The sequence below is a fragment of the Pimephales promelas genome, chromosome 19 (genome assembly GCF_988280905.1).
Source record: "Pimephales promelas chromosome 19, fPimPro1.hap1.1, whole genome shotgun sequence".
Lineage (NCBI taxonomy): Eukaryota > Metazoa > Chordata > Actinopteri > Cypriniformes > Leuciscidae > Pimephales > Pimephales promelas.
This window is the reverse complement of record NC_142787.1, coordinates 28,349,544-28,371,232: the sequence shown is the minus strand read 5'-3', so window position 1 is coordinate 28,371,232 and position 21,689 is coordinate 28,349,544. Positions and strand designations below refer to the sequence as shown.

Sequence of the window (21,689 nt, the reverse complement as noted above, 5' to 3'; positions counted from 1 at the left end):
GAAATGAAAGCTGATTTGTTGCTTCGCTAGCTGCTGCTGTAGATCACCACTGAGCTGACTGAAGGCTTCTTTAAGTTCTCTCTCACCGCCTCGAAAGTTGGTGCCTTGGTCTGAATATAGCTCTGCAGGTTTCCCACGGCGACCTATAAACCGACGTAGAGCCATGAGAAAGGCATCACTATCCATAGATGTCAGTACCTCAAGGTGCACTGCCCAGGTGGTCAAGCACTTAAATAAAAGTCCCCACCGCTTCTCCGTCCGACGACCTATCTTGACCAGAAGAGGCCCAAAGCAGTCGATTCCTGTTGAATGAAAAGCAGGCTTGAACAACCGAAGTCGTGGTGGAGGGAGATCAACCATTTTCTGGGAGGCTGGCTTCGACCTCCATTTGCAGCATTCGAGACATGTTCGCTGGTGCTTTCTCACTGCCTCTCGCCCTTTCAGTATCCACACCTTTCGTCGAAGCTCTGCAAACACTCGTTCTGGCCCAGGATGGCAAAGGCGAGCATCATAATCCTTTATGAATAACTGAGTGTTAGGGTGATTGGGATCCAATACTATAGGGTGTACTGTGTTTGGGTCTAGTCCTTCCACCCGTCGTAGTCGTCCTCCAACTCGTATCAGATCATTGGTTTCGTCGTACTCTGGGGATAGACAAAGTAAACGGCTGCTAGAATGAACAGGTTTCCCGCTCTTCAACAGCTGGTAGTCTTCAGCAAAACTGTCCATTTGGACCTGTCTCAGTGCAGTCAGTTCTGCCTTTTGATAATCGCTAGCTGAAGGGGAGCCACTCTTTCCTGCCGCCCCATGCAACTCCTGTGCTACAGCTTCGACCAAGTCTTTCCAGCTACTAAACTTGCTACCATCTGCTGTCTGTGGTGCTGAGTTGATCACGCCACAGAAGGCACTTCGCTTTAATTCCGTGGTGTCATCAAGCAAAAAGCGGTGCATATCTGGTGGTGTTGGCCAAGTACTCTGCTGTTGGAGGAGGAATTTTGGTCCTTGCGTCCACCGATTGGGTTCAGCAAGGTCCTTTAGGCTCTTGCCACGGGTAAGATCATCCGCAGGGTTGAGAGACAGGAAAAGGCATTGCTGTGGCTGCAATTTGGTCTCCAAGATCTTGGCTGGTCCCTGCAGTGTCCATCCTAGCCTTGTCTTTATAGCAGCCGGACCACCAGGTGGACCAATTCGGACAGGTGCAATCGGTGTGATCAGGTGGGTGTTATCGGCTCCGATGAGAAGTAAAGGACTCACTTTTTCAAAGGCTTGCAGGGGGAGACCTTTAAGATGCTTGTACTTCTCCAACAAACTGACAGGATAAGAGTAATCGGCCAGACCAAGACGTTCCGCAGTGAATGCTGCATTGATCTTAAAGATCTTCTGTGGTTGAGTGGCAGGAGATATGTGGAAGGTAACCGTGGTACCACTGATGGTCTGCACATCTTGGCGGATGGTCCGCAAGGCTATGTTTTCGGCTTGACCTTGTATACCGAGCTCATGGGCGGCATCAGGAAGAAGAATAGTGCGCTCGGACCCGTCATCCATGACAGCATAGGTGTCGAGTGTCTTGTCTCCATAGCGCAGCAAGACCCTGATGACCTTTAGGAGAACACGCCTGCAGTCAGTGGGTCTGTCCAAGTACAGTGTCTCAGTGGTTGAACTAACAAGGCAGGAACCTTCTCTGGGACTCTTTGTGTTAACCTCATGCAAGATTTGTAAGTGCTTCCCTTTGCAGATGCTACAAGGCTTTTTGAGTGTGCACTGGGCTGCTTGGTGTGTACGACCACAGCGCCAACAACGATGATTGGTCTGGATCCATTCAATCATTTTCTGCTTATCGAAGGACTTAAAGGTGGGACATTGACTGAGATAATGATCCTCGTTATCGCAGTATGGACAAAAGGCTCTCGGTGGAACTTTAGGTTTCTCCACTTTTACTGGCTTAACCTGGACTGGTGCTGAGAGGACCTTTGTGGCAGTATCATCTGCTCCATGAAGAATGGTGGCTGAACGTACAGTGGGTTTGGTTTCTCGCCGGCGTTCTGGTCTCTGGCTCTTGTAACTGATCTGTGTTTCACTGCTTTGGCACCAGGCCTCATACTGAAGCCACTCAGAAAATTCACGAAGGTTATACACAGAGCCAGGACGATGGTACATTTGTCTTCGGAATCCTGATCTCATTTCAGCCGGTAACTTACTCAACAGTCTCTCTACATGCGACCCGCATCGAAGTTCAGCTTCACCTTCATCTCCAAGAGTCTCCAACATACCAACAAGAGCCCTAATGTGCAGAGCAAAATTATCGAAGGCCTCATTATCTCCTCGTCGGATATCTGGTGAATCCATCACTTTGGCGATCTTCTTGAGTGCCAATTTGTGTGGCTGACCAAACCTTTCATTCAGAGCAGCCATGGTGTCTGAGTAGGGAAATGGTGAATTGAGGTAGGAATCTGCCACCAAACGAGCTTCCTCTAGCTTCAGATGGTCCAACAGGATTTGGTACCGGAACAGTTCTGTGGCATCCGGTGGTAGAAGGTTCTCAAGGGCTATCTTTAACCGATTAAACTCGCTGGGGTCTTTATTGTAGAAGTTAGGTATGGTTGGCACTGGACCTCGATATGTGGTTTCTTGCCTTGCAGGATTCACATTAGAGGAATAAGGAGCTCTATGTGCTGACTCTGGCCCAGAGGCTTGCGGGAACTGATAATGCACCTGTGGTTTGGGATAATCCAAGGTCTCTCTAGGGGACTCGTATAATGTTCTTGAATGCCAGTGAGGGACAGGAGTATCCTCATAAAGACCAGGCATTGACTGAGCCATTCTCTGATAATGAGGATAATTGGATCTATGTGAATGCTGCCAGGGAGAGGAATTATGGTTAGCACGTTCACCACACAGAACTGAATCAATCTGTGGTCTAGTGGGTGCGGCAGCCAGGATCTGATCTTTCATAATCTGAAGTTCACCCATCATTGTTCCCAGAAGGTTTAGCATGCTAGGTTCACTTTGAGGCTCTACAGTCCTGTTCTTTCCTGGTTTGGGCAGGTTGGGATAGCTAGTCTTCTGGTTCAAACTGAGTAAAGGGCCACCTTTGGTAGCAGGACATGGGTGTTGTAACCCCTGAGATGTTGCTGTGGTGTAGGCCGTCTGGCAACGCTTACCATAGGTAGGTGGGAGCAAAGATGTAGTCACCATGGAGTGTGGATGATAGGATGCCGTTCCAGGATGTGGGAGGAGTCTATCCTGTGCAGGGAAAGATGTACTTGGTAACGGCGTGGACTGATGTTCTTCCCATGGCCGATGATATGGAGAAGTCTGAGGGCTATTAATTGACTGCACTGGAGTGTAGGTGGCGCTAGGCTGTTGCAGCCCTATGTTATCCATTCTTTGGATAAAAGGATCCCTTTCCTCAGCTATAGGCGACCATTCATCGACTGTGTCCCATGGATCTTGACTTATGGGACTCGTACCTCTGGTAGAAGGTGAAGGGATGTTCACTGCTGCATCTCCAAGCCACTGTGTATGCTGTGTTGTGTGAGGCGATACCAGCTGACTGCCTGCTCTACGATGTACAGTTGTAAGATCATAATCTTTGAGGTAAGCAGGAGGATGAACTAGACGTTTTGGTCTTACAATCTGTGCATGTGCTTCTTCAGGATGCATGTTGACTGATCAATTGATACTGATACTGATTCTTTGTCCATGAGAAATGCCAGATCCGGCTCGAAGGACCATTTGTTCGATAGGAGGATTGGAAAAAGTGGACTGTATAAGGTGATGGTTCAGATCTAACTTTCCTCAATGGGGTGTCGGTCAGAACACACTGGATTCAGATCAGTTCCATGCAAATGAGGTTTATTTGTTAACAGTCTTTGGGCTGTACACAACACAGCAATACACAGGCTTTACTTATCACTGGTATTTGTGCGTACGTGTGTGTACGTGTGTGCTATTTATTCATTGACGCACTTTGCACACACAGTCTTGCTTGTACAGTCCCGCTCGTACAGTCCCGCTCTGAACTGATGATGACTGAAAGTAAGTTGCGCATGCGCACATGACTCGGCCTTTCTAACAATCTTAGTTCCAGCTCTTATCGCAGAATTTACTTTACATCTCTGGATTTCTGAAATAATGTCTTGTTGGGTGTGAAAACTACACTTAGAGTACTGACATAAATAAGACAGACTCCAAAAAAAAAAAAAAACCTCCCTTTGTCAAGTCGCTATTAGCCATGCATCTTCACTTCATGGGAATTTTGTCTTAGCCCTCCTGCTGTGTCAATAAAATAGTTCCTCCTTCTGTGTTGGAGTCAAATTGACCCATCATTTATAAAATTATATATGTCCTATGATAAATGTCAAAACAAAACTGAACATAAACATTACTACTACTATTATATATTTCCTAATACTTTGGTGTTTTTCAATGTGCAGATTTCTGTCTGGTTGCATGGAAACCAATGGATGTTAATTGGACCTCTAGCATTATTGGTGGCACAAAATTGTGCATCCTTTCCATAACACATTTGAAACTTTGCATGCACATTCATGACATTGTTTGTTTGGACTTTTATTTTGTATTTCTAGTTTTCTGTTTCCTGTGTCTAGTTTTGTAGTCCCTGTGTAGTCTTTTTGTTTAATTGGTTCCGCTGGATTGCATCCACAGGAATGTCTTGTTACCTGGGGTGTGTCTCAAACAGCTCCCTAGTTCAGTAGTCAGAACACTGAACAGGAAGTCAGCCATTTTAAAGGAGTAGTTCACTTTTTCAAAAAAAACTTTTGCTGATAATTTACTCATCCCCATCATCCAAGATGTCAACGTCTTTCTTTTTTCAGTTGAAAAGAAATTAAAGTTTTTGATGAAAACATTCCAGGATTTTCTCCATTTAATGGACTTCAATGGGAACCAAATGGTTCAAGGTCCAAATGAGAGTTTCAATCCAGCTTCAAAGGGCTTTAAACGACACCAGACGATGAATAAGGGTCTTATCTAGGACCCTTCGAGTCATGACTCAAAAAAAGATTTGTTCATTTCGATGAACGAGTTCGAACAGGAGAGTCACGAACGCGCATCACAGAACAGAGCAAGACGAGCATTTGTGCTTATAATACTTATATATTTATTTATTTATTTTAAATGACCGATCTTTTCGCTAGATAAGACCCTTATTCATCGTCTGGCGTCGTTTAAATCCCTTTGAAGTTGCACTGAAACTCTCATTTGGACCTAGAAGTGATGTTGTACAATATGGACATCATCATGCCGCTGGAAATAGTCATCAGTTTCCCAATATGTTGTGAGCCAGGCTCCTTACTTACTGTCTGAATTTGTGTACAGTACATGATATACTGATTCATAACCTAGTAAACTGAGTTGATTGAGACGTACTCCTTGTTATCATGTCTGTTTATATAGCCCTTGTGTTTTCCATGTTGTTTATCAGGTCTTTCTATTGCTGTATGTTGGTCCACTTCTGTTTAGCATTTGAATCCAACCTATCCCTCATATCTAGCATCTTGTTATGTGAGGAATTTGCCAAACCTAAACTCTGTCTGTTGAAAAAAGATGACAAAAACAATTCTTTTGTGGAGTACAGGAGAGGGTAATACATTTCAGTTTGTTTCGCTGTCATATTGCTTTAAACGACTTTTTATGCAACTTTTATTGTGCTTTTTCATCTGTTTTGAAGCTCAAAAGTCTCTGATCACTAGGAACTATTGTTGTGTGGCAAGAATAGAGTAACACATTGTTTAAGTGACAAAAATCAAAGCCATCCTCACAACTTTCCTTTTTTTCTCATGCATTGTATAGAAAATGAGACCCATACTGTATACACAATACCAAGCGCCGTAGTCATCCGATGTTTGTTCTCTTTGCACGGCTCTGTCATACCTACCGCAGATACTCGTATACCATACAGGTTGATGAATCATTTCACACACACATGACTACCACACCAAGCTCTCAGGGTGTATATTTTAGCTTCTACAATTATACAATTAAAAATAAACCACATGGTAAGATTGATAGCACAAACTGGAGCATTAAGATCCTGTTAACATAACTCGAATGGGTGTAATTTCTGCTTCAGTGTGTGATTTACACATTTTGTTGGTCCATCTGGAGTCCAGAATAACTTCCCTTTAACAGGGGCCTCTTCATAGCAACACTGTTTGCTAAAATATGTTGATGCCACAGACAGTCAGTTCAAAGCCTGTTATGTGGTGAAATCAGGCTGTATTCGTCCGTCTCACTCATCATCAATACACATGGAGTGTCTTCTTTTGATATGCGTGTGAATACCCCCCCTCCTCACCCTCTTAAGTCAGATGAGGGAGTCGACTTTACAGTCCATAATTTGATGCGATCACATGATAGGTGCAAAGCATTGTCCCCCATCTGGAGCCACGGAGGAATGAAATCAATTATGTGCGCACAGACGAAAACATACTTCACAATTACAGACAGTATTCTCAAGTATGTCTTTGAGGACACAATGAATAGCATTGTTCAGAGAGATAAACATACCTCTAAAACTTCATCATGTGGCTTCATTCATGCTTTGCTGGATGTTGGAGATCCAAGTAAATCAGAAGATGGAGAAAACGCTCCCGCCTTTTATGGGGCGTTCAGTGTTTGTTGTTGAATTATAAAGCCTGTCATTTCTTAGCGGGGTGTCTGAAGGAGACAGGAAGATCAGATGGCTGTCTTGGAATCTGTGGACAACTCATCCCAGATCTAGTTTGCATATGGTCAGACATAGTTTTCCACTGCCGTGTTAGTGTTTGTGTGTGCACACACAAGGAAGAGATTGAGCGGGAGAAGAAAAGAGGTACTAGCTATTCCAAAGACAACATTGTTGTGGTATAGAGCAAATTTCCTGTGTAGTACTACCGCTTTACAGAAAACATCACACTATTTACTATATGTCGTCATTTTCTCCACAAGACGTGATGGTGCATTTTGATGTGTCTTGGCAGCTTGTGTGAATCCTGATATACTTCGGTCTTCGACTCTCCGCCTCAAAAAAAGACAAAGGCCTCTTCACAGTTTCCTATGTTATGTCAGTAGATTTGTGGATTTTACATCCATCCTAATGGCTTCAGATAAAGGGGTCATACACACAGTTGTCTTTGATTCCTTTTAGATAAAATAGTTCAATGTACAATGAAAGCCATACTTTTCAGCACTCCAGAGTGGAAAATTTAGACATTTATTTAAAGGGATACTCCACTTTTTTTGTAAATAAGCTCATTTTACAACTCCCCCAGAGTTAAACAGTTGAGTTTTACTGTTTTCAAATCCATTCAGCCGATTTTCTGATATTTAGAAGAATATCAGTAACCAGACAGTTTCTGGTCTCATTGACTTAATTCAATGAGACCAGAAACTGTCTGGTTACTGATATTCTTCTAAATATCAAAAAAATAGACTGAATACATTCGAAAACGGGAAAATTCAACTGCAACTCTGGGGGAGTTGTAAAATGAGCCTATTTACAAAAAAGTGGAGTATCCCTTTAATCTGACATCACAAAGATGAAGATAACTGCCCACACTAAAACGCTCCTTTTCATAAAAATGGCAGCCGAACTTGATTTCACCAAAGAAAAAACATGTTTCTTGTGGAGCAAAATTTCGATTTGAGGGGCAAGTTTACAGTTTATGTCAAGTTTAAGCTTACAACCTTCAACATCAGTGTTATTCACTTTTTCCCTCTGATTTTAGGGATAGCTTATGGGTAGGGATAGGGTTCAGACTGGGATGTTGTTCCAGGATCGTCAAATTATGTTACCTAGGAACGAGTCTAACTTGGCTAAATCAAGATGTGCATAAATGGCACATCATACTTTTTTAGATTGATCTCATCTGTGAAATATAGATGATCATCAGGGAAAAAAAAATTATATATTTTTTTTATACATTATATGCACCAGTTGGAGTGGTGATGTCTCACCAGCATCAGCAGCACTGGGACTGTTCACTGTTTGTATCACTCTGCTTATCTCTGCATATTCGAGACATTCAGCATGATTTTATATTGTAATACTATTTTACTATAACTGTATTTTTGATCAAATTTATACACCCTTGGTGAGAGACATCTTTCAAAAAAAAAAAATCTTACCGACCCAAAACCTTTTTTTTTCTGGCCTGAACTTTAAATAATTCTCCTTTTCTGTCCAGATCGAATCTGGAGTTCAATATCAGTCTTAGAATAATTTTTTTAAGCATACAGATATTAAATGCCAGGAAAGATGCCAACACCCCATGCCTTTCTTAACCAAGTAACTCATACAGATAAAATTTTTCACTAATACTATAATGATGCACTTCCAAACTTAACTGTGCTCTGTGGTGCCAAAGGAAACATGTTGCGGTATATGACCAAGCACAGGAGAAGAGAATCAAAGCACTTCTACTGAAATTGGCTATTTTGCTGTTGACGTTCACTTGCTTTTTCAGTTGCTCTCGCATGGCTGAAGTGCTTGAACAAAATGTTCTTAAAACAGCCACTAACAGAGATGAATCATAAGGGTCTTATTAAAAACAGAGCAACATAAATTATGTGCCTTGGTTTTAGGCTTAGGACAGCATTTTATTTTGTGTTTTTTCAAGTAGAAATATATTAATATCCTTAAAGCTGCAGTCAGGCGTTTTTCCTCTTTTTCACCATCTTCAATTGCAGTCATTCACGAAATTATCAACTTTACATGAGTTGTACTTCGACACCCTCGACACGGCACAGCGCGGATGAACACAATGTTTGAGGAGAGTGTTCAGATGTCAGTCACCGCCAGTGTGGATACTGGCATTCAGAATCACAGATTATTATTTTCGGAAGTATGACCAACATAATAATTTTCACCTGAAAATGTCATCTGAACAAGCAAGAATCCACCTTTCTTCTGGTTCTGACAGTAAATTGTGCTGATTAAATCTAACAATCGCTTATAAGTTATCATATCATGCAAAACCGAGCAAATTATACTTTGTTTTAAAATTGTTAATGTTAACAACGTAAGCAAGCATTGCGTGACTGCATGTAATGTCCTTCCGATATGTATCCTTGTTTTCACATGGGTCCGGTTGCAGTCTCTTTTTTTTCTGTAGCCACTCCATTTGAACACTGGCTGGTTATGTATTTTGGATAATTTTTAACCCCAAAAAAGCTACAGACTGCAGCTTTAAATAAACATGTTATCTACAGTAGAATTAAATACAGTTGTGTCATAATAATTTATGCTGCAATGTTATAACCCAGGCCGAAAATAATCCGTAATAAATGGTATATTGCAATTTCATCGAAATAAACTAAAAATAAAAACTTAAAAATAATATTTAGAGTTTTGCTTAAGATTATGTTTTAACTTTTTAAAAAAATTATTAATTTGTTTTTAAATATTAAATTTAGGTGACTATTTAGATGACTTGGAAGCTAAATTAATTGCAAAAACACATTTAAATATTTATTTTAAATAATTACTATTTTTAAATAATTAATGATGTAATAATTTAGCCTGAAAAGGAGTCATACAGGGTTAAATAATGATCTGCGGACTTCTCTATTATATAATGTGTTGCTCAAATGTTTATGTCTTCTTTATAGCCTTTCGTCCTTGTGTTGCCTTACTATCATTATTTTAAGATTTAAGACACTGTCATATTAACCCTCTTTATAGTGGTATAACAATAACAATCTTTCATTCCTAATGGAAGGGGGAGAATTATTGAGCTGTCAGCGGGTATTATTCTCAAACTTATGAGCACTTGGGTTCTTTTGACCTCTTAAGGACAGTCTTTGAGAACACAAAACATATGCACACATCACATACAATATTTATGTTTGCACATTCGCTTCTCTGCCGTATACAAGCTGGATACTATAACCTTCTGTCCTGAATATCTACATGTGTCCACTTTGCATGCCACAAAAGAAGGAGTATTTACATGACATGTATTGTCTGAAGTCTAGATATTGTCTAGAACTCCAGGGGTGCTAAAGCAGAAGACCACAGAAACAGGATATCCAGTTTTCATTGTGCTCTGTGGGCCAGAGATCTGTCTTCACCGACTCATTCTCCACCGTCTCTGCTCTTCTAAACAATGACACCCTCCCTGCTGAGATCTCCTGTGGGCAGCTTTCATATCAGCGTTAGCTGTGTCTGTTCAGCTGGGTGACAGAAATGTCTCAGACTTCGGGGCCGTCCAATGGGAGTGCTGTTTACAGCCTGTGAAAACACCAGGTCGCCACATCTGGAGCCATCTGGAACCTCCCAATCTGGAGATCTCCCCCAGTATGTCTACATATGCACAGCGTCTGTCTTCTCTAGAGGTCAAGAGGATACATGCAGACCTTACAGTTGTTCTCCAACCTGTTTTTGTCTTACGTACCCCCACACAGACCTCACAGCCAGCCTTCATCCACAGATTAAATTCTGTCATCATTTTCTCATGTGTTTCACAAAAAAAGATATTAATTTGCTGGTAGCTTCTCAACATTTTAGTATTACAAGAATCTTCCCTAGTTGTCTTCATCAGAAACCAATCCAGCTGCACATGCAAATGAGCACACTTAGGACAAAGACTCATAAATTAACCACAGAGTAACTTTTCCACTCTGGAATTTCATTGGTCAAGCAAACCCGGACTTTAAAGGGCATTCACAGAAGCCCTTCCCCGTCTTTGGCCTTCTCTGTTTGTTCCGGGTGCTGGGCTGGGCTGTCCTGCTTGGCCTCAGCAGGCCCCAAGGCCAAAGGCTTTGACTCACAACCAGCCATGGGCTCATTCAGGAGAGAGAGAGAAGACTGAAGGACAATCTCAGAAGTTTGGCACAACGACTCCAACTAGGGATGTAAACGGTTAATCAATTATCGATTAAATGTCGACAAGAATTTACTCGATTAAATTAAATGAATTGTCAGCTAATTGAACATTGAGAAAGTGACACGATGTTCTCATGCGAGAGAGCCGGCCAAAATGGAGTGCATTGATATTGACTACCAGCTATGCAGCATGCTAACCTCGAAAATCTGTATTATAACAATAATTTCGCTCATACCTGTCCACACTCCTGTTTTCCCGGGTTTGTCACATTTTCTCCCGGATGCCTCCCGGTTTGTTATTTTTCCTGGCAAACTAGTCTAACTGTCTGTCACACTTTCATACATGGTGTGTTCACTTCAGATAGACAGCAAAAGGGGTGTTCGAGCCGCACGGCCGATAGTTCAACAGGCAGCTCTTAAAGGGGCCACACCTTATTTCCACTCGTTACAAGTTACAAGCTAAAGATTACATCTAACAGTGCTGCTAAATTATAGTTTGAAAGATTAACAAAAAGTGAGGAAATTTTATTTATAATAATTATTTAGCTTAATGTAAATACAGTTACATTCAGGATTGGCTGATAACCATTATATTGGTGAACAAAGCAAATTGCTTGACCCCCTGGTTGGGACTCTGGTATTGCCGGCTGTCATCTCTCCTCTCTTTCTCTTTGTGCCTCGAGCGCAGGGTTGCAGGAAAGTCTGTCGGCCAGTGGCCAGCATAATGAACAGAGGGAATGTTTTCACAACTGGTGTGCATTTACCCTCACTAGAGGCTTTCTTATATACAACAGCATTATTTTCAGAATAACAAGCTGCCTCTAAGGAACTCATGAACCACATTAGTAAATACAAATGCTGTCCCTGCATTTCCTCGGCTCTGCCATTAATGTTGGTTTTCAGAAAGAATGCAGCCTTTATAGAGTACCGGAAAAGATTGGTAAGATAAAAGCTATATGATATCATGTTCAATGTCTTTACTGTGTCATGCTGCAGGGCTCTGAATTGTTAAGAAAAAGCAGAGAGCTATGAGAGATTTACAGAGCAGTCAAAGAAAAGGGGGTCCTTATGATTATGAATAGATAAATCAGGTGGGAGTCTGGGGTACCATGCATGCAGTTGCCACTGGTATCAGAGAATAAGCATCTTTATGTGCTGACTGCTGTTGGCCTCTTTAAGAATTGCATCTCATTCTTAAAGGGATACACAAAATGCTGGGTTGTTTCAACCCAAATGTGGGTCAAATATGGACAATTTAACCTTCACTTTCAACTGTAAATTTTTTAATGACATTTTTAACCCAACATTTGGGTTTGTCCATTTTTGCCCCAAATTTTGTTTGAAACAACCCAGCATTTTTAGAGTGTAAAACAAATCTGTCGTCATTTACTCACCCTCTTTTCAAATGCATATGCTATTATTTTTCCTAAGTAGAAAGTTTTGAAGCTTTAAAGTTTCATTCTTCTTTTCTTTAAGGCCAAAGTATCCTTCATTTTGAACTAAATCAGACCAGAACTAAGTTCGTTTGGTGTTCATTTTGGGAGTTTGAAACAGCTAGAAAAAAGTTTTTCCTACCCTTCTGGGCCTTCAAAGGGTTAATTAAATAGCTGTCAAAGGAGCCCCTCCTGAGCCTTCGAATTTCATCAAAAAGATTTCGAAGATGAACGAAGGTCTTACGGGTTTGGAACAACATGAGGGTGAGGAATTAATGACAGGATTTTCACTTTTGGGTGAACCAACCGTTTAAGGTGTGTTAGCATTCATCGATTCCTTCATTAATGGACTGATTAGTGACAGGAGTGGCCAGAGGTAAATATTATCACTCCATATACAAAATAAATGGATTTTCCTCCTGTATTTGTGTCTGTTTAAATTTATGAGCACATTTGGCAAAGCTCAGCTCATTCATCATAGGTGTGCTTTTCATGAGATCAAGCTCAGCAAAAGTTTGTGTTCTCCTTTGCCAAAGAGGTGCCGTTCGTAATTTGTTTGAGGCTGTCTCACTAAAGAAATAGGGGAGAAAAAGATCAGTCTATTCCTCCTCCACCTCCATCCCTCTCATTTTATTTGACAACTTGTTTTGATGCCTTCGACTGCCTTCAGCTTCAGCCAAAAACGATTTGGAGCTTCATTAATGAACTTATGAAATATAATTTGTTGCATAATGACTTATCAGATTTTCCCGTAAACGTGACCATAATTTGAAAATTATGCTATTCCCTAATTGTAAACCCTACAGCTGTGTTTACACCTTGACAAGCCCCAGTAGTAGCCCGGGGCAGCATTTTCTTATGACACATGGGAAAGCAGTTTTCTGTTATCTATCACAGGGGTCTCCAACACGTCGCTAGCGAGCTACCAGCTTGTGGCTTGATGGGGGGTAGCTCGCCAAGACGCCAAGGGTCGGGACCTGGGTGACCAGAAGTCCCGAAAAATTCGGGATAGTCTTGAAATCTAAGCTGTTGTCCCGAATCCCGAAACCGGCCTTAATTGACCCAAAAATTATACTAAAGCAAAATAAAAACATTAAAAACTGTCCGTGGAAGTTGAGTCGCCCTTTACACTCGGGTGGATTCAAAGTGTTCCCGCGTATAGACGCGGTATGCGCAAATTTGACGCGCAGTTTGTGTCTGGTGTGAACGCAGTATTAAAGGTAAAGGAGTGATTGATTGGTCTATGTGCAAAAAATACTTCGGACGGGCCTTAATGTCTGATGTTGGGTTACACTTGAAGCAAATCATCTACACAATTATTTAGTTTTCCTATTTAATCATGACCGACAATTTAGTTGTAATAATAATTTTGGCATAAGGCGTATTAGCGTCTGGTCTGATTTAGCCTGTGTTACCTACAACAGTAACACATTTTTTTGTTCACAATGACATTTGAGTTCACGATTTTAATGTTTTTTTGGTTCAAAACATATTTTGAACCAAAACCTGACATATTGAACCAACCAACCAACTCCCTGAGGCCGGATTCACATATAGCGCCTAAAAACGCGTAGAAAACGCTGGGCGTGCCGCATTCTCCTTTTTCCGAAGCGATAGAGCGGTTGCGTTCCGGTTGGTTCTTGTCACGTGACCTACTGTGCGCTTATGGTGCGCTTGCGGCATTCTGACCAGTTGAGATGTTTTTATCTCGATGCAGCGCGGACGCGCGTCGCACTGCGACCACGTCGCTTCTATTATGAGCATGCATACCGCGCGCCTACATTTGAAATAACAAACTTTAGCACGCAAAAGACGCGATATGTGAACAGGCCCTTATTTGACATAAAACTTGTTGAATTGATTTAATTTTCGAACAGAATTTCGAATTTCGAACAGTCTTTTTGAACAGCATTCGTTGATAACCATTATCATTATGGTCACTATAATCATGAAATTAAATGTTCATGCCATTTCATCTCTAGTTATGATCAACTAAAATTAACTATAATTATGTACTTTTACAGTATAACATGCAAAGTACAATTTTCTATAAAAAAATGAATCTCTGATTCTGTTTTCTCTGACATTTAAGGGTGACATAAACAGGCCTACAAAACTCTTTGTTAATAGGATAGTTATGAGGCACTATTTAAGAGATTTAAGTAGGCTATTGTGCTCGAAGGGGTCTCGCCCGGGGTGTAATTCAATGTAGAACAGCCACTGACAAGCCCTACACGTCCACAAACACGCAAAACCCATTAATGTCCTAATAAATATGCCTTTGATTTAAACAATCTCAAAGGATAACTATGCTGCCATGGATTGTTTTAATAAAGGGACATTAAATACAATTTTCTGAAAGATCTAGGTCACGCTTTTCTCAGAAGTCTTATTATTACCTTATTTTGCTTTGAATCTAAATAAAAAAAATGAAACCTCTTTCCAATGCAATGTGTTTGATTACATTTGAACATCCGTTCACCTGTTGATCTCAGCCTTATGTTGTAGTTCTCTCTTGAATTATTATGTGTGAGTTTCATAATGAAGTTTTCACCCCATCGGAGCTTTATGATCACTAAATCAAGAGCATTTACTGTAAACCCAGAGACGCTCATAACTTCCTGCTCAACCTTTGTAGGGGCTCTTTGAAGTGAAACACCGGGGTGTCAAAATCAAATCCTGTTGCTCATCAGCTCAAATGAGCTGTTTATTCCAATCCAATGCCATAAAGCTTAATTTGAATCCAACCTCGATCCAAATCAGCTATGTAAGCCAAACATAATGTATTCTGTAATACAGATACCATTGTGTTATTTTGGCAACATATTATAAATAGACTTTTGTGCCAGAAACCGACACATTTCAGCGCATTCCGTACGGATTACTGCATATTTTGACACTCAGGTTACGTTATTATTAGTAAAGTAAGACCATACTTGTAAATAATGAAGCAGATTTTGTGGTATGATCATGTCTGTGTGGATCATTATTTTAGATTAAACTTAATATTTCTGCATACGACTTTAGCCATGCAAACATCTTTTCATACAGAATAAGTCGGGTTGTGTGTTCCAGTCTGTCATTAGAGTTTACTTGCCAAGCGTGACTCAAAAGATCAGGTTATAAAGCCGTTTGCCGCTCACCTCTCGGGGCCATACGCTAACGATTATGATACGATTATAACGGCCCGGACTCTTTCCAACCACCTTGGTTATTTGAAACAACGAGCAGAAAATACATCGTGCTGTTATTCAAAGCCAATCGAGACAGAATGAGATGAGAATAGCAGTGTGTTTCTCTGCAGTTGGATGTTCTCCCATCAACCTCTCTTGTTTCTGGGTTTAAAGACTTGTTAGAGACAGCTGTGAAGAATAAGGTGGCCATTTCAGTTGACCTGCTTCAAGTTTTTCAATAATACTTTGATTCAAGAGGAATAATGCCATTTTTGGAAGGCAAATTGATTTGAAGTATTGTTGGTCAAGACTGTGTCCTAGAATTCAGCATGCAATTTTTACTTGGCAAAACCAAGACAAAATACCTTAGACTTACACTGAAGGTCTATGGTATTTTGGACGCTTTTGACAATAAAAAACAAAAAAACAACCACAGTAGTGCTAAAAACACTCAGAAGTTTTTCACAGGCAAATGCAACTGACATTTTCTTCATAACACGCACAAATCTAGATTGCACTCATTTGTGCCTGATTAGATTAGCTCAGAGTTGTTTAAAATCATCAGTTCTGTGGTTTGTTTTTTACATGTTCTTAGAGGAGCTCGGGAAAGACTCCACGCTATAATCACTTGACTGATTCATTGTTTCAGCTCTTTAACCATGTGTAACTGCAGCTGAACAGCTTATATGGATCATATTAAATCAAAGTCGGGACCAGGGCTTTTTTGTTATACTGGTTTTTCCCTAGGACGTGCTCCATGCAAAACGTCTGAGCATTTGATATCCATTTATAACCTCCATAAATTAGAGTCTAGGCAGAGACTTGAATTATTGTCTTTCATCTTGAGAGATGGCTGCCCTGTAGACAGTAGCAGGAAGACAGATATCTGCACTAAAGTTCTTCCATACAACAGAGATACAGCAGATCTCTGGGTTATGGGGGTTCAAAATGGGGTTAAAGGCTTAAAGATCGGTTCAGAAATTCGTCTAAAAACCTATCAAATACCAATGCACCACACCACAGTCACAATGTAAAAAAATATTTTCATGATTTGTAATAACAACATTTTTTTTTTTGTCAAATCAACTTAAATAATTCATATAGTTCAGATAACATAATAGTTTGAGTTTCTGGTGATTAAATCAATCTCCTACATTGTATTAACTAAATTTTTCCATTTCAATGAACTTAAAATTTTATGGCAACCAGGTTAAACCAACAATATTCTTTTACAGTGCAGTATTTTTTTTTTCTTCCCATAACATACTGAGATAAGGCCATTATAAGTGTAGAATAGAGACATACTGATTGAATAATTATGGTCAAAGTTTTTTTGATTGTCTTTTTATGAATAAACAAACACTGTTATGTTGTCTTGATTGATACTGTGAAGCAGCTTTGATACAATCTGTATTGTGAAAAGCGCTATATAAATATATTTGACTTGACTTGACTTAACATTATTTTTAAAGGGGAAATGTCGAGTTTACAACATTTTCTCTTACAAAAAGTTACATTAAAAGCAGGATGTTTTAAGATGAAATAGTGGGGATGAACAGAGCATGCACATTGAGTAATATTCCAATGAAAAACATTACAAAATATATCATTATAAATATAGAATGAAATATAAAAATATTTTTTTTTATTTTAAAATTAAATACTTTTGCTTGTCAAATAAGTTCAGTATACCATATCAGTAATAAATCATGGGGACACAGTTAGCAAACAAATGACAAAGATTCCTGAGTCTTTGTTGGTTGTAACAAGAAAACATTGCATCTTGAATATTTCCAATTGACAGCCAAATCATGCTCATTATTTCATATGTTATAAAGCTTTTAAATACATCATCATAAGAGTTATAGATGGTGAGATACACCCTATATTCCATAGGCAGATCTTATGAAAGCGAGATACAGTATATTATTTCTGCTAGATAGGTGCTTTGAACATCTGCCATTGCTGTCTAAATCTTAAGTCTTCTATTCTTTGCAGATAGGCCTAGTCATGGTTTTCATCCCAGTCTTTGATCTTTGTTTAACTTTATTTTACTTTTTTTTTGAGAAATATGCTTTTGAATCAGTTGCTGGGATCTTTATTTCCTAGTAGGCCAAGAATAGCATGTAAGCGTACTATACTATTCTCACAAATGTTTCAATATATACTTGCATACTGTTCAAAGTATGTATATTTTCAGTAGCTGTTTGTTTTACTAGTGTAACAACTACAAAAATAGTTTAATATTTATATGTTAAAAGCACATATGGTTCGAGGAAAGAACAAACATATTGTGCTGTAGGGATTGAGGATTTGGTTGGTGTTGGCTGCAGGGTCTGAAGCCGAGCCTTGATATCCTATGATGTGGATCAGCCGTCTTCATCTCAGTCTGGTCTGAATTTGATCTCAGGTGGGTGGGTGAGTAACGAGGGGACAATTAACGGCTTTTCCTCCCTCTTTTCACACCCTTTCTGCCAAATTAGCCTGTTCTCTGGTGTTAAAAATTTAAGTTTTAACATATAACACCTGTTCAATTAATGCCCAAGGAATTCAGAATAAAAGACCCCATTAATTACACACTCTCGGGCCGCTCCTAATACAACACTGATGGAGGGCCGGAGCCCTTATCCAAGCACCTGACAATACTTTGCAATCAAAGTGTTAAGGAATTAATTAAGGTTAGGTCTTTTTGAAAGCTATAGGTGTAAAAGTTATCAAGGGCTCGTTCGTTTTTTAAGTACATTCATGTTGGTCTAAAAGCGTTCTCAAAGGAAATGTCTTTCATGAACGTTTCGGATTTCATTAACTTGCTGCTTTTAAAATTACTAGGATATGTGAATGACCCTATTGATTTGTGTGTGTGATGAGATCCACAGTCAAATGTTAACACTAAAGTTCCAATTCAAGTTCATTGTTATTATTTCACTTAATGAAACTAATTCGGACTCTGTGTTAGGTCAGTTTTACATCATTACGGATGTTGGTGGCCAAAAGTTGAGTTGATGATTTGTTTAAAAACACTGATTCATTTAGACATTGCTATATATGCTATATGCTATAATTGTTTATTTTGACATATGCTATAATTTACTTTGTTTCGTTAATGCAGTTGATAGGCATTATTGTGGTTTCAATTAGGAGAACAAGGAAGTAATCTCAACCTATAACCATCTTTAATTTCAACCTTTAAAGATGCATAAGCTAAAAATTGCCTGACCCAGCTTTTCCCTGTGATAAATCTCCCACTCCCAGCTCATGGCCTGTTAGGGGGAGCCGATGTTTATGCGAGACATTATACGGGTGTTGGTATAGATTACTACAGATCGTAGAGCAGAGTGTGCAAAATGTCTTCCATATGATATTCACATATTCTAAACCAGATATTGTGTCTGTCAATCATTCAACTCATGAAAATTTTCACACAAACCACCATTTCCATTTTTGTGTGTGCCCCTCAAATAATAACTAGCATGAGTTTGCAACAAACTTTAAGACTTTAATAGAGTAATACAATCAAGTTTTATGCAAGTAATAAATGATAAATTAATCTCATATGCCTCAACTTTTAACACAGGGCCTGTTGAAAAGTTTTCTCAGAGTTTGGGGTGGAAATATGTTTTTTATTTTTACAAATAAAAGCTTGTATGCATTAGAATAATGTAATTTTAGTAAAGGAACAATGTGTGCAGTATCGTCTAGGGGACATGTTTATTGCACCCAGTTGTTTGGCAAATCGAGAAATACTGAACTTCACTTAACACTAACTTGATCAATTTGCTGCATAAAATGCCAGTGGAGAAAATGAAACCCGAAGGAAAAGGCCAGAAATAACACACACACACACAATTTTAATTTTCAGCATGATTAAAGTTTTTTGACTTACATTAGATGTCATGACAGCTCTCAGACAGGCATGGGAATGGGAATAGATGGAGATGTTAAGCTATTTGGTATTTGCAGAATACATCTGCTACGCTGCTGCTGCAGTAGAGCAAGTATAGACGTTGTGAGCACGCAAGACATGTTGCTACTTCTGCACATGTAACGTGTGAAATAACGCAGGTAAAGTAGATCTATACAGGTGGAGCTGGGGGAAGGAGGCGGGTTTCTGGAAGCTTGCTGCAGGTTGCTAGCAGTGTTGTAGTCGAGACCACCTCACTTGAGTCCGAGTCGACACCGAGTCGAGCCCGAGTCGAGTCCGAGACCAGAGACGGTCGAGTCCGAGTCGAGACCGAGATCAGTGAGGGTTGATTACCTAATTTACTTTTATTTACTTAGAGAAATCCTTTTTTTTTTTTTTTTTTTTTTTACTGAATTTACTTAGAGTTTAAAAAATATGATCAGTTTAGGGTAAAAAGGCCACATGTGGTGTTAAAAGTAATTTTATTACAATTTGTCATGCGCAGTTGCGCACTAGAAAATCACCAATCACTGGGCGTGTCAATCAATTTAAAGAAATATTTTAGTAACATACATTAATAATCATGAAAAATATTTTTAATTGAACTCGAGTGGACTCGGGAATAATTCCGAGTCCTAAAAAAAAAAATGTTCGAGTACGAGTCAATTCCGAGTCCAAATGCACACGAGTCCATGACAAGACCAAGACCATTAAAATATGGTCTCGAGACCGAGTCCGAGTCTCGAGTACTACAACACTGGTTGCTAGCGGTAATAGTTTGAACATTGAGCCGCAGTTTATTAGCCGCTGATACAGCAGCAACCAATCAGATATGTAGATGACAATACAATTGCTACCAAATGATCAGCCTGCACCATCTACAGTTTCATGTCAGAACTTGGTAATGCAAATGTGTGTTTTTTTTGTATGTGGAATTTAACAAAAATTGTGGAATAGAACTAAAATTACCAAAAATATGGACTCTATGCTGTTTTTTGAATTTAGAATCATGATTCACAGCTGTAAGACAATAGCGAATTGTCAATAGCGAATACAGCAGCATAGGACTTTCACCCATGTGAAGACATTTTTGGCTGCTGTTGTGCTGCAGAAGGGGACTGCAAAGATTTTCTTCCCTTGTCCATCGCAAAGATACTTTTCCCACCTCTCTTATCTGGGGGGTGGACACTCCTGGGGAAGTTTCCACCAAAATTATCACCCCAGCTTTATCAGTGGAAAAGGACCCCAGTGGAAAAGGATGTGTTCCTCTAACACTGGGGAGGGGGTCAGTGATATCTGCACAGCCTGTTGTTAAGAACAAGAGTTTACATCACATATACAGCTTAAGCTGTGGTCACATTTTCCGTTGCTCTGTGAAATTTCGCGGGCAAAATACAGTCAAGACTTCTGTGTGAGCTACTTCATACATCGCCACACTATTGACATTGGATTTTTTTTTTTGCATGCATGCATGCATGCATAATTTCAATGAAATTTCAGTAATATAAACACACTTGTTAGAGGTCTCTGACCAATAAGTATCAGAAAGTATTCCACAGGGCTGTGTAATAATAATTAGTACTATATAGTAACATGACGAGGCATTAAATTCTGCTTTGCTAAAGTTGTGAGACATCCGGGATCTGATGATGCAGTTTTTTGTAACGCCATTTGACACCGTTGATCGGGGGACTGCTTTACAGTGGATGCACGCTTGATGAGGATTAATCACTGAGATTGACCGTTCTTGAGTTTACCATTCGCCAAAGAATAGTAGCGCACAACTGGAAGATCAGTGCTCATCCACTAGGATCATATTACTTCTTACTTATTTTTTACGTATTTACACATGCAAAGTATTTCTTATGTTCATGTATTTGAGTGATTATTGTCATGTATGCAGGATTTTTCTTCTTTCCCACAAAAAAACAAACAAAAAAAGGGGTGAGTCAGCCGTCAATCTGGGTTGCCCAGTCAGTGCCACATTTCACCCTTTGTTACCCTCTGTTCACAGGTCCTCCAGGTAAACGGGGAAGAAAAGGAAACCCTGGTGAGTACCTGTACATTACACTCACATTTGTACACATCTATAGTTTAAAAACGACCTGAACCTAACCTAAAATTACAGCAAAACAAATGTTAAGCGATGTTCAGCTGGATCCTCATATGTGTCCCAGGCCTTTCGTTCTTCATGTCATATTTGATTTGTGTTTCTTTGAGGAACCATTGACCAGATGGAAATGCCCGTACATATTACGCGGTTTGAAAAAGATATTTTTTCTTTGGTAGTCTAGGTGACGTTTCTGTTATATTGATCAGTGTGGGTCGAAAAGAGAAGTTCTCCTCATCATCAG

General features: G+C 39.7%; 1 protein-coding gene across 1 annotated transcript in view; it reads left to right on the top strand.

Moving 5' to 3' along the window:
• Positions 1-21,689, top strand: part of col23a1b (collagen type XXIII alpha 1 chain b) — a 93,713-nt gene that overhangs the window by 48,517 nt on the left and 23,507 nt on the right. The window contains exon 3 of the mRNA XM_089123593.1: positions 21,350-21,395. Within this exon, the coding sequence (XP_088979719.1) occupies positions 21,350-21,395 (46 nt within the window). The remainder of the gene's footprint in view (positions 1-21,349; positions 21,396-21,689) is intronic.